Source organism: Podarcis filfolensis (assembly GCF_964270895.1).
Source record: "Podarcis filfolensis genome assembly, chromosome: Z".
NCBI classification, from domain to species: domain Eukaryota; kingdom Metazoa; phylum Chordata; class Lepidosauria; order Squamata; family Lacertidae; genus Podarcis; species Podarcis filfolensis.
In genome coordinates, this window is record NC_139617.1 from 99,171 (window position 1) to 112,752 (window position 13,582).

Sequence of the window (13,582 nt, forward strand, 5' to 3'; positions counted from 1 at the left end):
AACTTCCCTCCACCCCTTCCCTGGATTCCTTAAGTTCTCTTTTCAACTGCATATCATTACTACTACAAAATTTCTTTTCCTGTTATTTGTGCAGTCTTTACAATTACAAGTGTTCTTAAAATCCTGCCAATGTGTTAACCTCTTTAACAATACTTTTGTAGATACATAATAAACATTTCCCATTCTTAATTCCTTGTTGTCTAGACTTCTGAGCTTCCCAGTGAATTTTGCCATTTCGGCATAGTCCATTAACTTGGTTGACCATTCTGTTGCGGGTAACCTGGGTACCTTGTTCAAGGTGTGCTCAAAGATCACAGATGCAGCAGTTGGAGAAATAGAAAGTAAATTTTATTGCTGACAGCAACAGACCCAGTGGAGTTGCCACTCAAAGACTGGGCCCCGATCATTGATGCTCTATGAAAATTCTATGAAAATTGGGTGGAATGAGACGCCCTTTGGTGGCCCCAGGCTCAGAGACTTCCTGGGCGAAGAAGGAGCACAACAGCCGGCAGGCGCTGAAGAAGCTGCAGAGGAAAAAGGACAGGAAAAGACAAGTCAGAAGAGCAAGAACAGCAAGTCTTCCGACCCCGAGGAGGAGTCCAAGGACGACTTGGAGAATTCTGGGGGAGGGGCCATCACCTGCCCCTCCTCTTTTTAAGGGCATTCCGTCTAAGCATGCAGTTCCTAAGTACAGTGAGGGGGCCTCCAAAGACAGTAGCTCATCAAAACCACTACACAGGCTAAATGTCTCTACTTTTAAGTTCTGATCAACCATGGAAGCTTTCAAAATTATTAAATCACATTTTACAACTCCCCTTTTTCATAAATTGAGAGGTAAAGGTTGGGTGGAATGACAGGCTGAGCAACGTCAGCCAGGTTCCAAATACAAACTTTGCAAGTGCCATCTTAATATGCACGCTTTCCCAAATAAACCAGCACACACAAAAATCAATCTTTAAAGCAGGCAAAAATAAATACATATGAACTTATACCAGCTTTAAGGTGTTTCCAATAGTCCATATAAAAATGTAATTTTAACAAAAATCTTAGCCTTCCAAAGGTGAAGACTTGTCCATCAATTAATGGAATACCTGTATGACTGCTGCCTGCAGTAACTTGCGCACTAGGTCATGGAAGTGTCTGTATCGGTCGGACATCCCCTAAGTTGGAGCAAAGCCACTGTAAGTGCATCTTTTATTATGTATACATTCATCTATCAAAAAAATATTGTCCATGATAGCAGTGGATGCAGCTGAAGTACAATTAAATAAAAAATGTGTAAATGCTAAAGAACATTTGTCAGTTAAATTGCGAGGAATAAAGAAACCATTAGAAACATTAGAACAGGCATTCCCTGTTTCCAGTTCCTACCTCCAAGTAAAACGCCATGCCAATGGCTCTCTTCTTATTGTTCAGACAGCACATATATTCCCGTGCCAGTCAGGCAATCCTCTTGTACTGTTCTGTTGAGGATGTGAACAGTTGTGCTGGCTGGGGCTGGTGGGAGTTGAGGTCCAAAGCGACTGAAAAGCACAGGGGTTGGGGAAGCCTGGGTCTCTTAGCTATCTAACCTAAGTAGAACCTCCATGTCCAAATGAAGCCTATCTCTTGGGGGAGGGCTGAGCCATCACTGCTATGGGTCAGAGAGAGAAGGGAGGGCCCCCCCCAAATGCATTAGCAGGTCCCTTACGTCAGCGGATCGAGATGTGGAGGGGTCCAGGATAGACGTCGCCCTCGAACCTCTTCTTCTCGCCTCATGGACCAAACAGATCTGAGTGATAAGTGCAAACAGGAGCTGGGGGAACTTGCTCTTCAGGATACCTGCAGCCTCAGGGAACAATAGGATATGACACAGTGTGTTGGTAGCCTGGAGGGACAAGGACAGGAGAATGGCATTCAGCAGAGGTCATCGTCAGATCAAGATCTCCCAACTCTCTATGCAGAACCCCGGTCCATCTCAGTGTTGTCTACACTGACTAGCAGTGGCTGTCCAGGATTTCAGGCGAGGAACTCCCCGACATGGAGATGCTGGGGCCCTTCTGCATACAAAGCAGGTGCTCACAGGATGGACCACTTATTAAGATGCACCCCCCCTACCAGCAAGAAGCCCCAAGCCCCATCCAGCTCCCATTCAAAACAATCCAGGAGAGAGAAACTGAGTGGTTTCGTACCGCCATTGGCATTTGAGAAGTGCTGCGTCGCCTGGAAGTGACTTCCGCTTTGGGGTCTTCATCCTGCAGCCTTTTCAGGAGGGGTCTCAGCAGCTTGACGCTGGAATAAGTATCGGTGACCAAGGCCTTCCAGATCGCTGTGGCACTTCTGCAATTTTTCAAAACAGAATTTTTCCTTTTTCCTTTTCTTAAAAAAAGCCAGGCCTTTGATATTTTCTTTATATTGCACATACATTAGCCAACAAAGAAACCACAACTCGGAGCACAATTTTTTGCAAGTACGAAATTCAATATAAATAAATATAAATTAAGAAACCCCTTAAATCTAGCCCTCCCCATTTTCACATCACAAAAACTTACTTATCATACTCCTTTGAGCAGTCCATCAGGCTGTCTACGACCGGCTGCAGGCATTTGGTGGCTAGGCTGACAATAGCTGAAAGTGTCTCTTCCTTAGTGCGGGTGTCGGGGATCCGGTGGAGATGGTTGTAAATCTCCTTCACAACCATAGGCAGCTGGAAGAAGATAAAAGACCAGTGTGGTGAACCTGTTTCTATTTTGCTTAAAATAGGGTTTGGCGTCAGCGTTACTCATGCCGGTTCTCTCCTGTTCACTTGTGTTCCTTTGGTGGTGAGAGAGGTTGGGGTTGGCCTAGGGTGTGGTTGTTTGTTTGTGATTGGCTGTGGTGATCTTTGTTTTCGTGTGTGGGGTGGGTGGGTGTTTTGGATCAGGTTAGCCATATTGATTTGTATGCTGTTGGTGGATTATTGTCATTGTCTTGTTGGGCTGTGTACGTGATAAAGGGGAGCCATACCGGGGTGAAGGCGTCTTCTTCGGTTTGTCCCCGTGTCAGTTTCAGTTTACTGGTAATTTCGCTAGTAGGGCTGTTTCCCATACTATTTGGTACCATTGGTCCATGCTTACTCCTGAAGGTCTCTCCAGTGTCTAGTTATGGTGTTTCTGGCTGCTGAAAGTAGGTTGGTTATGAGTTATTTGTGCTGTAAATGGGCATTGTTGTCTTGGAAGATGTTTAGTAGGGCCAGTTCTGGGGTGATGTCTAATGCTTGCTTAGTTATTTTACATATTTCTCGTATGGCTATTGTCCAGAATAGTTGGATTTTGGGGCACTCCCACCACATGTGGAGGTATGTGCTTGTGGAGGTGCACCCTCTCCAGCATTTTGGTGAGGTTCCTGGGCGTATTAGCGCTAGTTTTCTTGGTGTTAGGTATCACCTATAGGTGAGTTTCAGAGTGAGTTATTTTCTTTTCGTTGATATGGATCTAAAGGGGGGTTTAGACCACATTCTGGTCCATTGAGTGGGGTTGATCTCATAGCCTATGTCATTCTCCCATTGTTTTTTGATTGCATCTAGGGGGTTTGTGGGATTTTGGAGTAGTATTTTGTATATTGCGGATACCATCCCTTTACCGTTTCCCTTTGTTGTTAGGAGGAGGTTTTCAAAGGTTGTCAGGGGCCTAGTTGCTGCTGATTTTACTGTTGGGTTGTTTAAGAGGGCATGTAATTGGTGTTGTGTTAACCAGGGCATTTGGGTGTCTTCTAGTTTGTCTTGTATTTCTTGAGTTGACAAAGGTTTGTTATTTTTATAGGTCTATTAGGCAATAGGCGGGGTGCGCTCCCGTCGTTCGGTCCCAGCGCCTGCCAATCTAGCAGTTCAAAAGCACCCCCGGGTGCGAGTAGATAAATAGGGACCGCTTACCAGCGGGAAGGTAAATGGCGTTCCGTGTGCTGCGCTGGCTCGCCAGATGCAGCTTGTCACGCTGGCCACGTGACCCGGAAGTGTCTGCGGACAGTGCTGGCTCCCAGCCTATAGATGAGCGCACAACCCTAGAGTCTGGCAAGACTGGCCCGTACAGGCAGGGGTACCTTTACCTTTACCGTTACCTATTAGGCGATATAAGCCTTTGGTTTGCCAGGTTTTTATCTGGAGGTTTTGTGCTGCATGGTGGAATAATGGGTGGTACGCCAGGGGAATTAGTGGGGATGGGGTTGGTATTTTCAATTATGTCCCTCTCTAGGTGTACCCATTGTTTTGTCTCGTCTTCTAGTATATATGGGATTATATGGAGTATTTGGTTGGCAATGTGCTTCGATGTTGGGGATTCCCCATCCTCCTTCTGAGGTGGGGAGGTGCAGGTATTTGGGGCTTATTTTTGGTTTTTTTATGTGAGAAGATAAAAGAGTAGTTTTCTCTGCCATCTGCGGAGTTGTGTTGGGGGAATCCAGATTGGGAGGGTTTGGAATGGGTAGGTTAGTTTTGGGAGGGTGATCATTTTGATCATGGCTGTCTGAGAGAGTGAAGTTCATGTTGTTCCATCTTTTTAGGTCTTTGTTAATTTGTCGCCACAGGGGCTTGTAGTTGTGGAGGTACAATTTATTGAGGTTTCTGGTTATTTGTACCCCTAGGTATCTGAACTTAGTGTGGCAAAGTTTTATTACTTGACCTCAGTGTTGTCCCTATTGTGTTTCCTTTGCACTGACATCAACAGGGTGGAATAATGTAATTAAAATACTGCCAAAGCAGACAGCGAGATGAAAAACAGGGTGGTTGATTTTTGGAAGCTGAACTGCAGCAGGATGGAAACAGAGGCGCTAGCCACAGACACAGAAATTGATGCCTTCTTACTTCCCAGAAACAAGCTAATTCTATGTCTGAAGAGAATGTTTAATTTAGAGGAAACCTGCTCCCCCTGCCTCCGTTTTGAGCCTTACGTCTTCCATTTCCATCCTGCATTCCTCAAGGAAGGACCTCAGGAGCTTTCCTGCAGTCTGAGAGACGGCTCTGTCTTCCACTGTCAGGTTGTCAATCGCCTTCAACACAACTTCGTTGATCTGGCTGGGCTTGAGGTGCTCCCCAAAAGCCTGGCACAAAGAAGAAAGGAGTTTTCTTCTGCTCCACACTCTGACCACGTTTCATATCCACTCTGCCTTGCAGAGGGTTGAACTAAATGATCCCCAGGTCCCTTCCAACTCCACAGTTCGGTGATTCTATTTATGTGTTTATTTAAGTAGCTGAAAGATTTTACAACAAACAAAACTAAGAGTCAGGTGACGCCTTGCTATTTTCGATCCACATCTTAAATTGGTTATGACATTGGAACATGAAGAGGTTCAATCTAAAATCAGACTAGGAAAAAAAAATTCTCGCAGGAACAGAGAGGGTGAATAATAGTGGCTATCCGTTATATAACCGATGCCAAACAAAGTCAGACGGTGGGAACCTGACGGCTGTGTGTTTAGTTCTTAATATACAACAAAAACACCCACCACAAGGTTGGCATAGTTCATTGGCTTGGCAGTGCCTCCTGAAAGATGCACCGAATGAGTCAACTTTTCCTATTCTTTTTCCGCCCTGAGGAGCCTAAGGTGGCAATGCATGGTTCTCCTCCCCATTTTAGTCTCATGAGGTAGGTTAAACTGTGACTGACTCGTGAGTTTCAGGGCTGAGTGGGGACCTGAACCCTAGGTCTCCCAGCACCTGGTAGAATTTCAATAAGTAGAATTCTGCATGCAGTTTAGGCTACCGGGCACTTGTCTTTGAGCAATTTAGTCTAATACAATGCATTTCTGAATGTTATTTACACTAATAGCTCATGCATGCATTTTTGTACACACTGTTTGGCACTGCGAAATTCAAGGACATGTGAATTTCAAAGGCAGGTTGTGTTTCAGTTCTCCTATTGTTTCTGAAAGCCTCGATTTGATAGCTTCCAGTGTGAACTGCTCTGAATCTCTCCCTCATCCCTAGAAGGCGTGGGCTGCCTGAGGGAAGGCTGAAGTTGGTGGGGCAGGGCCCCATTTGCCCAATGAGCAAATCTCTGCTAACTGGGAGTGGCTGCGGTCTTAGCAATAAAGAGTACAAAAAGCCACCCCTACCTTGACCACTTTTGCGATGTTGTAGAAGAGGGAGGGCCCAGGGATGAAGAAGTCTTCTCGGACCCATATGACCATGTTGCCTTTCTTATTTTTATTCCTCCTCATCTCTAGTTCTTTACCTAAGCAGGGTCAGGTTTTGGAATATGCATGCAAAAGAACCCAGCATTCGTGCTCCCTGCTCAAAACCTCCAGATTTCCCACTGGGGCCAACAAAAACAATTATCAATTTCACCTCAAAAATTATAATTCAGAACTGCAAATAAGGTTCAGAAGGGGCAACCAAAAGGACTGGGGTGCTTGTGGAGCAAATGCTGGTTGCAGCATTTGGGGGGGTTTTCCGTTTAGAAAAACGGCGAGGAAGAGGAGCCCAATGTATGGCATGGAGAAAGTGGAGAGAGAAAGCTTTCTCTCTCACCCTCAGAACACGAGAGCAACTGGACCTCCAATGAAACTGAAGTTTCAGGATGGTCCTTCTTCTTGCAATGCACAGCTAAACTTAGGAACTCCTTGCCACAGGAGGCACTGATGGCTACGGACCAAGATGGCTTTCAAAGAAGATGAGCCAAATTCATGGCTATTAGCCAGGATGGCTATGCTCTGCCTCCATGGTCAGAGGCAGCAAAGCACAGGAGAAGAAAGAGCTCTGGAGTTCGAATTCTGCTTGCTGGATTCCCACAGGCATCTGGTCAACCCCTGTGGGAACAGGATGCTGGACTGGGGTGGGCCACTGGTCTGATCCATAAGGCTTTTCTGATGTTCTTCAGCAGTGAATCCCTCCCCCAAGACTGCCCTCTCGTCTCTGGCCAGTGGGGTGTTGGCGTTAGGCCAGTGCTGGCACGAATTCTGGCCCTCCTGAACTCCCATCTGTTACGATATGAGAACAACGCAGCTGCAAACTGGCAGCTTGGTGAAAACATCACATGATGTGGCTAGCTGTGGGAACTTTCTTCCTGGAAGTTCACAGGCTTCACAAAGCTGTGTGTAATATGAGACCTTCCTGTTGCGTATGTAAAGGAAGTCTGTGTCACTTGCTTGAAGGAGACTGAACTGTACGGTCATGATTTTTGTATAGCTGTAAAGTCAGAAATAAACTGTAGCGATGTAGACTTTCTGGCTATCTTCTTTTCTCCTGCTGGTATGCAAGGGGGAGAAGGGGGTGTGCATTTTCCACGCTGGGAAATGTTGCTTATCAAGGTCTGCCTGGACTGCGGGGATTGCAGCCAGAGTAGACCACCGGTAAACAAGTCGCCGGGAGCAGGGAGAGGGGCCAGCCTCTCCGGAGGGGGCTAGTTTTCCAACACCATCAACCCCAGCAGCAGCCAGCATGGGCAACCCTCAGGGATGATGGGAGTTGGAGCAGCCTCTGTCGGGCTACAGATCTCCCACCCTGAGGCTTACAAGAAACAAGCCATTTCCCAGCATCACCCTCACCCATTTTGGCTATCATGATGTAATGAAGATGGTACAAGGCCTCCGCTGACTGCAGGCCAATCTCCTTCACATTGTCTGCGAGGTGAAGGGACAAGAGCGCCACCAGCTGTCCAAGAAGGGGGAAATCCTGGGATATCTAGGAGGTGGAGAGAGAGAGATGCACAGTCAGCCCTCGTCCCACAGAGCCCAGCAAGAGAAAACCATCTGGCATGCTATCAGTCGGCAAAGGTGGCAGAGGGGCGCAGGGCAAGAGAGCTGTGCTTAGGTGGCCCACCCTAGGCTTGCCCCAGAGCTTTTTCCCCAGCCAGAACTCACTGGAACTCAGTTCTGGCACCTCTCAGGTGGGTGCTATTGCCATTATAAGAGAATGAGGGAGGTGAGTTCATGGTGAGTCCTGGCACCTCTTTTTCTAGAAAAATAGCACTGGCTGGCACCTTCCCCTGGGATGGCCATGCCATACAGCTTTCATCTAGTTCACACCTGAACTTTCCAATGCAATACAATTTGCAAAGCTTCATAGAGGGGACAAATTGCAAAAAGAGGTTGTTTTGTAAAGGAGAAAGTTTGCTGCAATTTTTTTAAAATTGTTATTATTTGTCAGAGACTGGCTCTAGGTCCCGGCTCACAAAGGACCAACGCTAGCCGGTAGAACAGAATAAAGTCTTTATTGAAGTATAGTTTCCATTTCCACATCTTAGCGTGCGTCTCTACGTCTATTCCCTAGATCGGCGAAGTCCCATCTGAATCTCCGCCTCCTGTACACCAGTTCAAGACCCTAGCCTTGCTCCACCTTTTGCGTCTCTCCTTTCGCCTCTGGGTCCTACCACCCCCCGGGGTTCCTTCCTTCCTGGATGCCTCGGATGCGGACCCTTCGGATTCCTCCCCCTCCCTTCGGCGGGCTTTAGGACCTGGCTCCCTTTCCGGGCTGCTCATTGCGCCTCCCTCTGGTACATTTGAACTTGGCGCGCGCGCGCTGTCTCCGACCCTCCTCTCTACCGTTTCCTCGCTCTCTGACGCAGGCGTGGCTGCTGCCGTAGAGCTGCCTGTCGCTGGTGCCTGGAACTCCTCCCCCCTGCTGCTCTCTGGTGGAGTAGCTGGTCCGGATTTCCAGCTGCTGCTCTCTGAATCCCCTCTGGTCCCTTCTTCCTGGGGTGCCCCTCTTGGTAACCCCCCAGCTCTGCCCACGGGAGCCCCTTTCTGTGAATCCTCCGATTCGCTGGACAGACTTAGAGATCTCGGACGGCTATCATCGCTAACCTCTCCTTCCGATTCCTCGCCATCCGTTCCCTCTGCTCCTGAACCCCTGACATTATTATTAATAATAATGATGATAATAATAATACCCACCTTTTTCCCAGACAGGGACTCGAGGCAGCTTACAAACAAAACAAGAACTAAAGACACAGAAAAAAGAAGCCATTAAAAAAAAAAAAAGCATTAGTAGAATTAGATATTAATTGGCTCTTGGGTTGTTTTTGTTTTATTATGCATTTTGTGTTCTGATTTTGTATTTTTTGTTGTGAACTGCCCTGCGACCTGTCATTTGTGTGTTTGTGTGTGTGATAATTACAACAATACAACATACACCTCACCACAGCCATAGCAATGGAATGCAGGAAGCATCCTTAGACCAAGCCCAGCCATTGATCCACAGGTAATGAGGATTGGCAGTTGGCCCTTTGGGCTTTCAGACAGAGAGCCTTTTCCCAGCCCCACCTGGAGATGCTGAGGACTGAACCGGGGACCTTGGGCATGCAAGACAGATGCTCTGCCCCGAGCCACGGCCTTTCCCCATATGCCATCAGCAGAGGACATATCTTGTGTGCCTTGCACAAGCATTGCTAGCAGAACAGAGGCCCACTTGACCATCAGCACCCACAACCAGTGAGTTGGCCACAGATGCCCCCCATGCAATCATTTCAAGAGGGTCTGTCCTCCGGCATGGAAGCTGCTGCTTCCCCCTGCTCTGACACCTTGGGGGCTCCCTTACCACTAATATCTCCTGCAGCGTCTCCAGAGAGGGGGCCTCCGACAGCAAGCTGGTGAGCATGTTGAGCCAGATGTAGATGGTCTCTTGATAGGAAGGAGAGAAGCAAAAGCACTTAGAAGCTGAAAACCCCCATGGAAATCCCATATGCTCTGGAGTCTTCTAGTCCAGCATCCCCTTTCCACAGTGGCCAACCAGGTGACCCAGTGGGAAACCTGCAAGCAAGACGTGAGCTCAACAGTCCCCTCTTTCCTTGGAGGTTTTTAAGCAGAGGTTGGATGGCCAGCTATCACGATTCTATGGTTCTGGTTCTGGAGCACCTCGGGTTCCCCAGGCCTGGTTCTTGGACTCCAACCACTCCTGACTCTTAGTCATGCTGACCAGGGCCAATGGCAGCCCATCAGGAGAAGCACACATCCTTCCCAAGGTGGTTGTCACCAATGGAGGCAAAGGCACTTAAAAAGTCCAATATGGAGGCCAAATGGCCGAAATATTGGGAAATATTGGAACAAGAAGGAGATAAATTGAAATTGCAGAGTTTTGAGAAATTGAAAGATAAGGTGCGAGATTGGCTGCACTATTTTCAAATAAGAGAAGCCTATAACATGGATAAAAAAATAGGTTTCCAGGTGGAAAAATCAAAATTGGAAACTGAGTTGTTAGAACCCAAAACTAAAATACTTTCAAGAATGTATAACTTGCTGCTAAAATGGAACACGCAGGATGAAACAGTTAAATCTGCCATGATTAAATGGGCACAAGATGTTGGCCATAACATTATGTTTGCTGACTGGGAACGGTTGTGGACCACAGGTATGAAATTTACGGCATGTAATGCCCTAAGAGAGAATATTATGAAAATGATATACAGGTGGTACATGACACCAGTCAAGCTTGCAAAAATCTACCATTTGCCTGACAATAAATGTTGGAAGTGTAAAGAAAGTGAAGGAACATTCTTTCACCTTTGGTGGACATGCCCAAAGATTAAGGCTTTCTGGGAGATGATATATAACGAAATGAAAAAAATTTTTAGATATACATTCCTTAAGAAGCCAGAGGCCTTTCTCTTGGGCATGGTGGGCCAATTGGTGCCAAAGAAAGATAGAAATTTCTTTATGTACGCAACAACAGCAGCAAGAATTCTCATCGCAAAGTATTGGAAGACACAAGAGCTACCCACCCTGGAAGAATGGCAGATGAAGCTGATAGACTATATGGAATTGGCGGAAATGACTGACAGAATCCGAGACCTGGGAGAAGAGTTGGTGGAAGAAGACTGGAAGAAATTCAAAGACTACAGAAATATTATAAAATTAATGAGTGTTAAAATTGTGCTTGGATGGGTAATAAGTGGTAATTAGTGATAAAAGTTATTAAGATTATGCAAAAAAGGTATTGATAATTGGTTGAAAAATATGGATATAGTATATGTTATGGTACAAAGTTTAAACATTTGATAAAGGGTAAGAATTTGCTGAATTAAATATTTGAATGGGAATACAAAAAGGGGAAGGTGCGAGGAGGTCAAGAACATAAGCATATGAAATTGAGGTTATTGGAAAAATGGAATGGTTTTATTTTTTCTTTGTTTAAATTTAATTTTTCTTAATTAGTTGTTGTCAGGGGTTCAGGAGCAGAAGGGACGGATGGAGAGGAATCGGAGGGAGAAGTTAGCGACGATAGCCGACCAAGGTCCCTAAGTCTCTCCAGCGAATCGGAGGATTCACAGAAAGGGGCTCCCGTGGGCAGAGCTGGGGGGTTGCCAAGAGGGGCACCTCAGGAAGGAGGGACCAGAGGGGATTCAGAGAGCAGCAGCTGGAGATCCGGACCAGCTACCCCACCGGAGAGCAGCAGCTGGAAATCCGGACCAGCTACGCCACCAGAGAGCAGCAGGGGGGAGGAGTTCCAGGCACCAGCGACAGGCAGCTCTCCGGCAGCAGCCACGCCTGCGTCGGAGAGCGAGGAAACGGTAGAGAGGAGGGTCGGAGACAGCGCGCGCGCGCCAAGTTCAAATGTAACAGAGGGAGGCGCAATGAGCAGCCCGGAAAGGGAGCCAGGTCCTAAAGCCCGCCGAAGGGAGGGGGAGGAATCCGAAGGGTCCGCATCCGAGGCATCCAGGAAGGAAGGAACCCCGGGGGGTGGTAGGACCCAGAGGCGAAAGGAGAGACGCAAAAGGTGGAGCAAGGCTAGGGTCTTGAACTGGTGTACAGGAGGCGGAGATTCAGATGGGACTTCGCCGATCTAGGGAATAGACGTAGAGACGCACGCTAGGATTTGGAAATGGAAACTACACTTCAATAAAGACTTTATACCGTTCTACCGGCTAGCGTTGGTCCTTTGTGAGCCGGGACCTAGAGGCAGTCTCTGACAGTAAGTCCCATCTCTCAAAGTTTTCATCAGTTCTCTTTGACTCAAGCGGCGTGTGGGGAGCGAAGCAGGGAGGAAAGAGAACTGGTGCCTTGGGAGCTCACAAGAGTCAAGCGACATGTCTACTGAAGAGCAAATTGCTTCCCTGCAAGAAGCGGTAACGCAGCTCAGCGCAGAGATAATCGCCTCCAGGAAAAGAGAGGATGAAGCGGCTGCTGCATGCCGAGATCTCCAAGCCAGGTTGGACGTGCTTACTAAGCAGGCACAAACGGGGTCCAGATCCGAGGGGATCGGGTTGGGGAGGAGAGGAGGCAGCATTGTATCTCACTTCGATGGGAATTTACAGCAGTACCCCAATTTCCGAGCAGACGTGCAGTTTGCGCTGAAACTGCTGGAAAAAGAGTTTAGAGATGAGCAGGAAAAAGTGGGGTTTATCTTGTCTCATTTGCATGGAGACGCGAAAGCATGTCTGCGCAATCTGTGGAGAGATATGGACCCAGCGCTCCAGAGTTCAGCTGCATTCATTAAAGCGATGGATTCTTGCTTTCTATCGAAAATAGACATTGACATTGCCCGTAAGGACATATTTGGGCTGAGACAAGGGAAAGCCAGCGTGAGGCAGTATCACTCCCGCTTTTTTGCATTGGTCAATGCCTTGGGGTGGGACAAGGATTCCCCCCCCGTTAGAGATCTTTATTGGGAAGGATTGAACCCCCAAATCAAGGATGAGATAGCGCGGGGGGAGAGACCCAAAAGCACCCAGGAAGTGGTGGACAGATCGCTCGCAGTGGGGGTGAGGCTGGAGGACCGCCCATGGGACAGAGAAGAAGGGCGTTGGGGACGCACACCAGCCAGAGCGCCCTCCCTCTTGCCCAGGGATGTCGCGCGTGCGCAATCAACGCCTCCGCAAGCAGGGGGGGAGGAGCCAATGGAGATCGGCGGTGCTAGAGCTCAATCAGCCACCAGAGCCTTAACACCGGGAGCAGTCAAAACAAAGCAGCCTAGAGGGAACAGGAAGTGTTACATCTGTGAAAGTCCGAAGCACATGGCGAAAGAGTGTCCCCAGAGGCTCCACAAGCACACTGCAGCTTCAATGACAGTAATGGGAGCAACTCAGCAAAGTGAACCACAGCAGGGAAACGAAGGAGTCTGGCTGGAAACGGAAGCACTGGGGGCCAGCCAGGCGAGTCAGTAAAGAAGTCCCCAGAGATTTTGAAGCCCACGGATCCCCTCCCGCCCAGACCAGTGGTGCAGCTCACCGCATCGCTCCAGCTGCCCAGTGGTCTCACTTTAGAAGTGCCGATTACGATTGACTCTGGCAGTAATGCGGACTTTATCGCACTGGAATTCCTTCAACAACACAACATAGCGCTACTGCCAGCCACACTGCCCCTGAACGTTGTCACAGTGGATGGCAGGGAACTGCTAGGGGGGCAGGTGGTACAGCAGACACCACCTATGGTGATGCAAATTGGGAATCACCGAGAAGTAATCAGCTTCAACGTCACCCAATTGTCGGACACGCCAGTAGTTCTGGGAATGAGTTGGCTACACAGGCACAGCCCAGCATTGGCATGGTACCAACGCCAACTGACTTTTGGCTCCTCCTACTGTGCGGAACACTGCATTCTGCCTAGACCAGAAGGGGAGGAGGATGACCCACAGTTACATTTGGGCACGCTGCAAGCAGTACCTCTCAAGTATTCTGAATTTTTGGAGGTGTTCTGC

At 48.0% G+C, this 13,582-nt stretch overlaps 1 protein-coding gene across 1 annotated transcript; it reads right to left on the minus strand.

The window, feature by feature from the left end:
- Positions 1-403: 403 nt before the first annotated feature.
- LOC310754699 (maestro heat-like repeat-containing protein family member 2B) lies at positions 404-5,478 on the minus strand (the record flags this gene model as incomplete). The annotated part of the gene is made up of 5 exons (XM_083596779.1): positions 404-524; positions 2,098-2,319; positions 2,532-2,686; positions 4,903-5,052; positions 5,458-5,478. The coding sequence occupies 5 exons, from the start codon at positions 5,476-5,478 to the stop codon at positions 404-406; spliced, it is 669 nt and encodes a 222-aa protein (XP_083452905.1).
- Between the last annotated feature and the right edge of the window lie 8,104 nt (positions 5,479-13,582).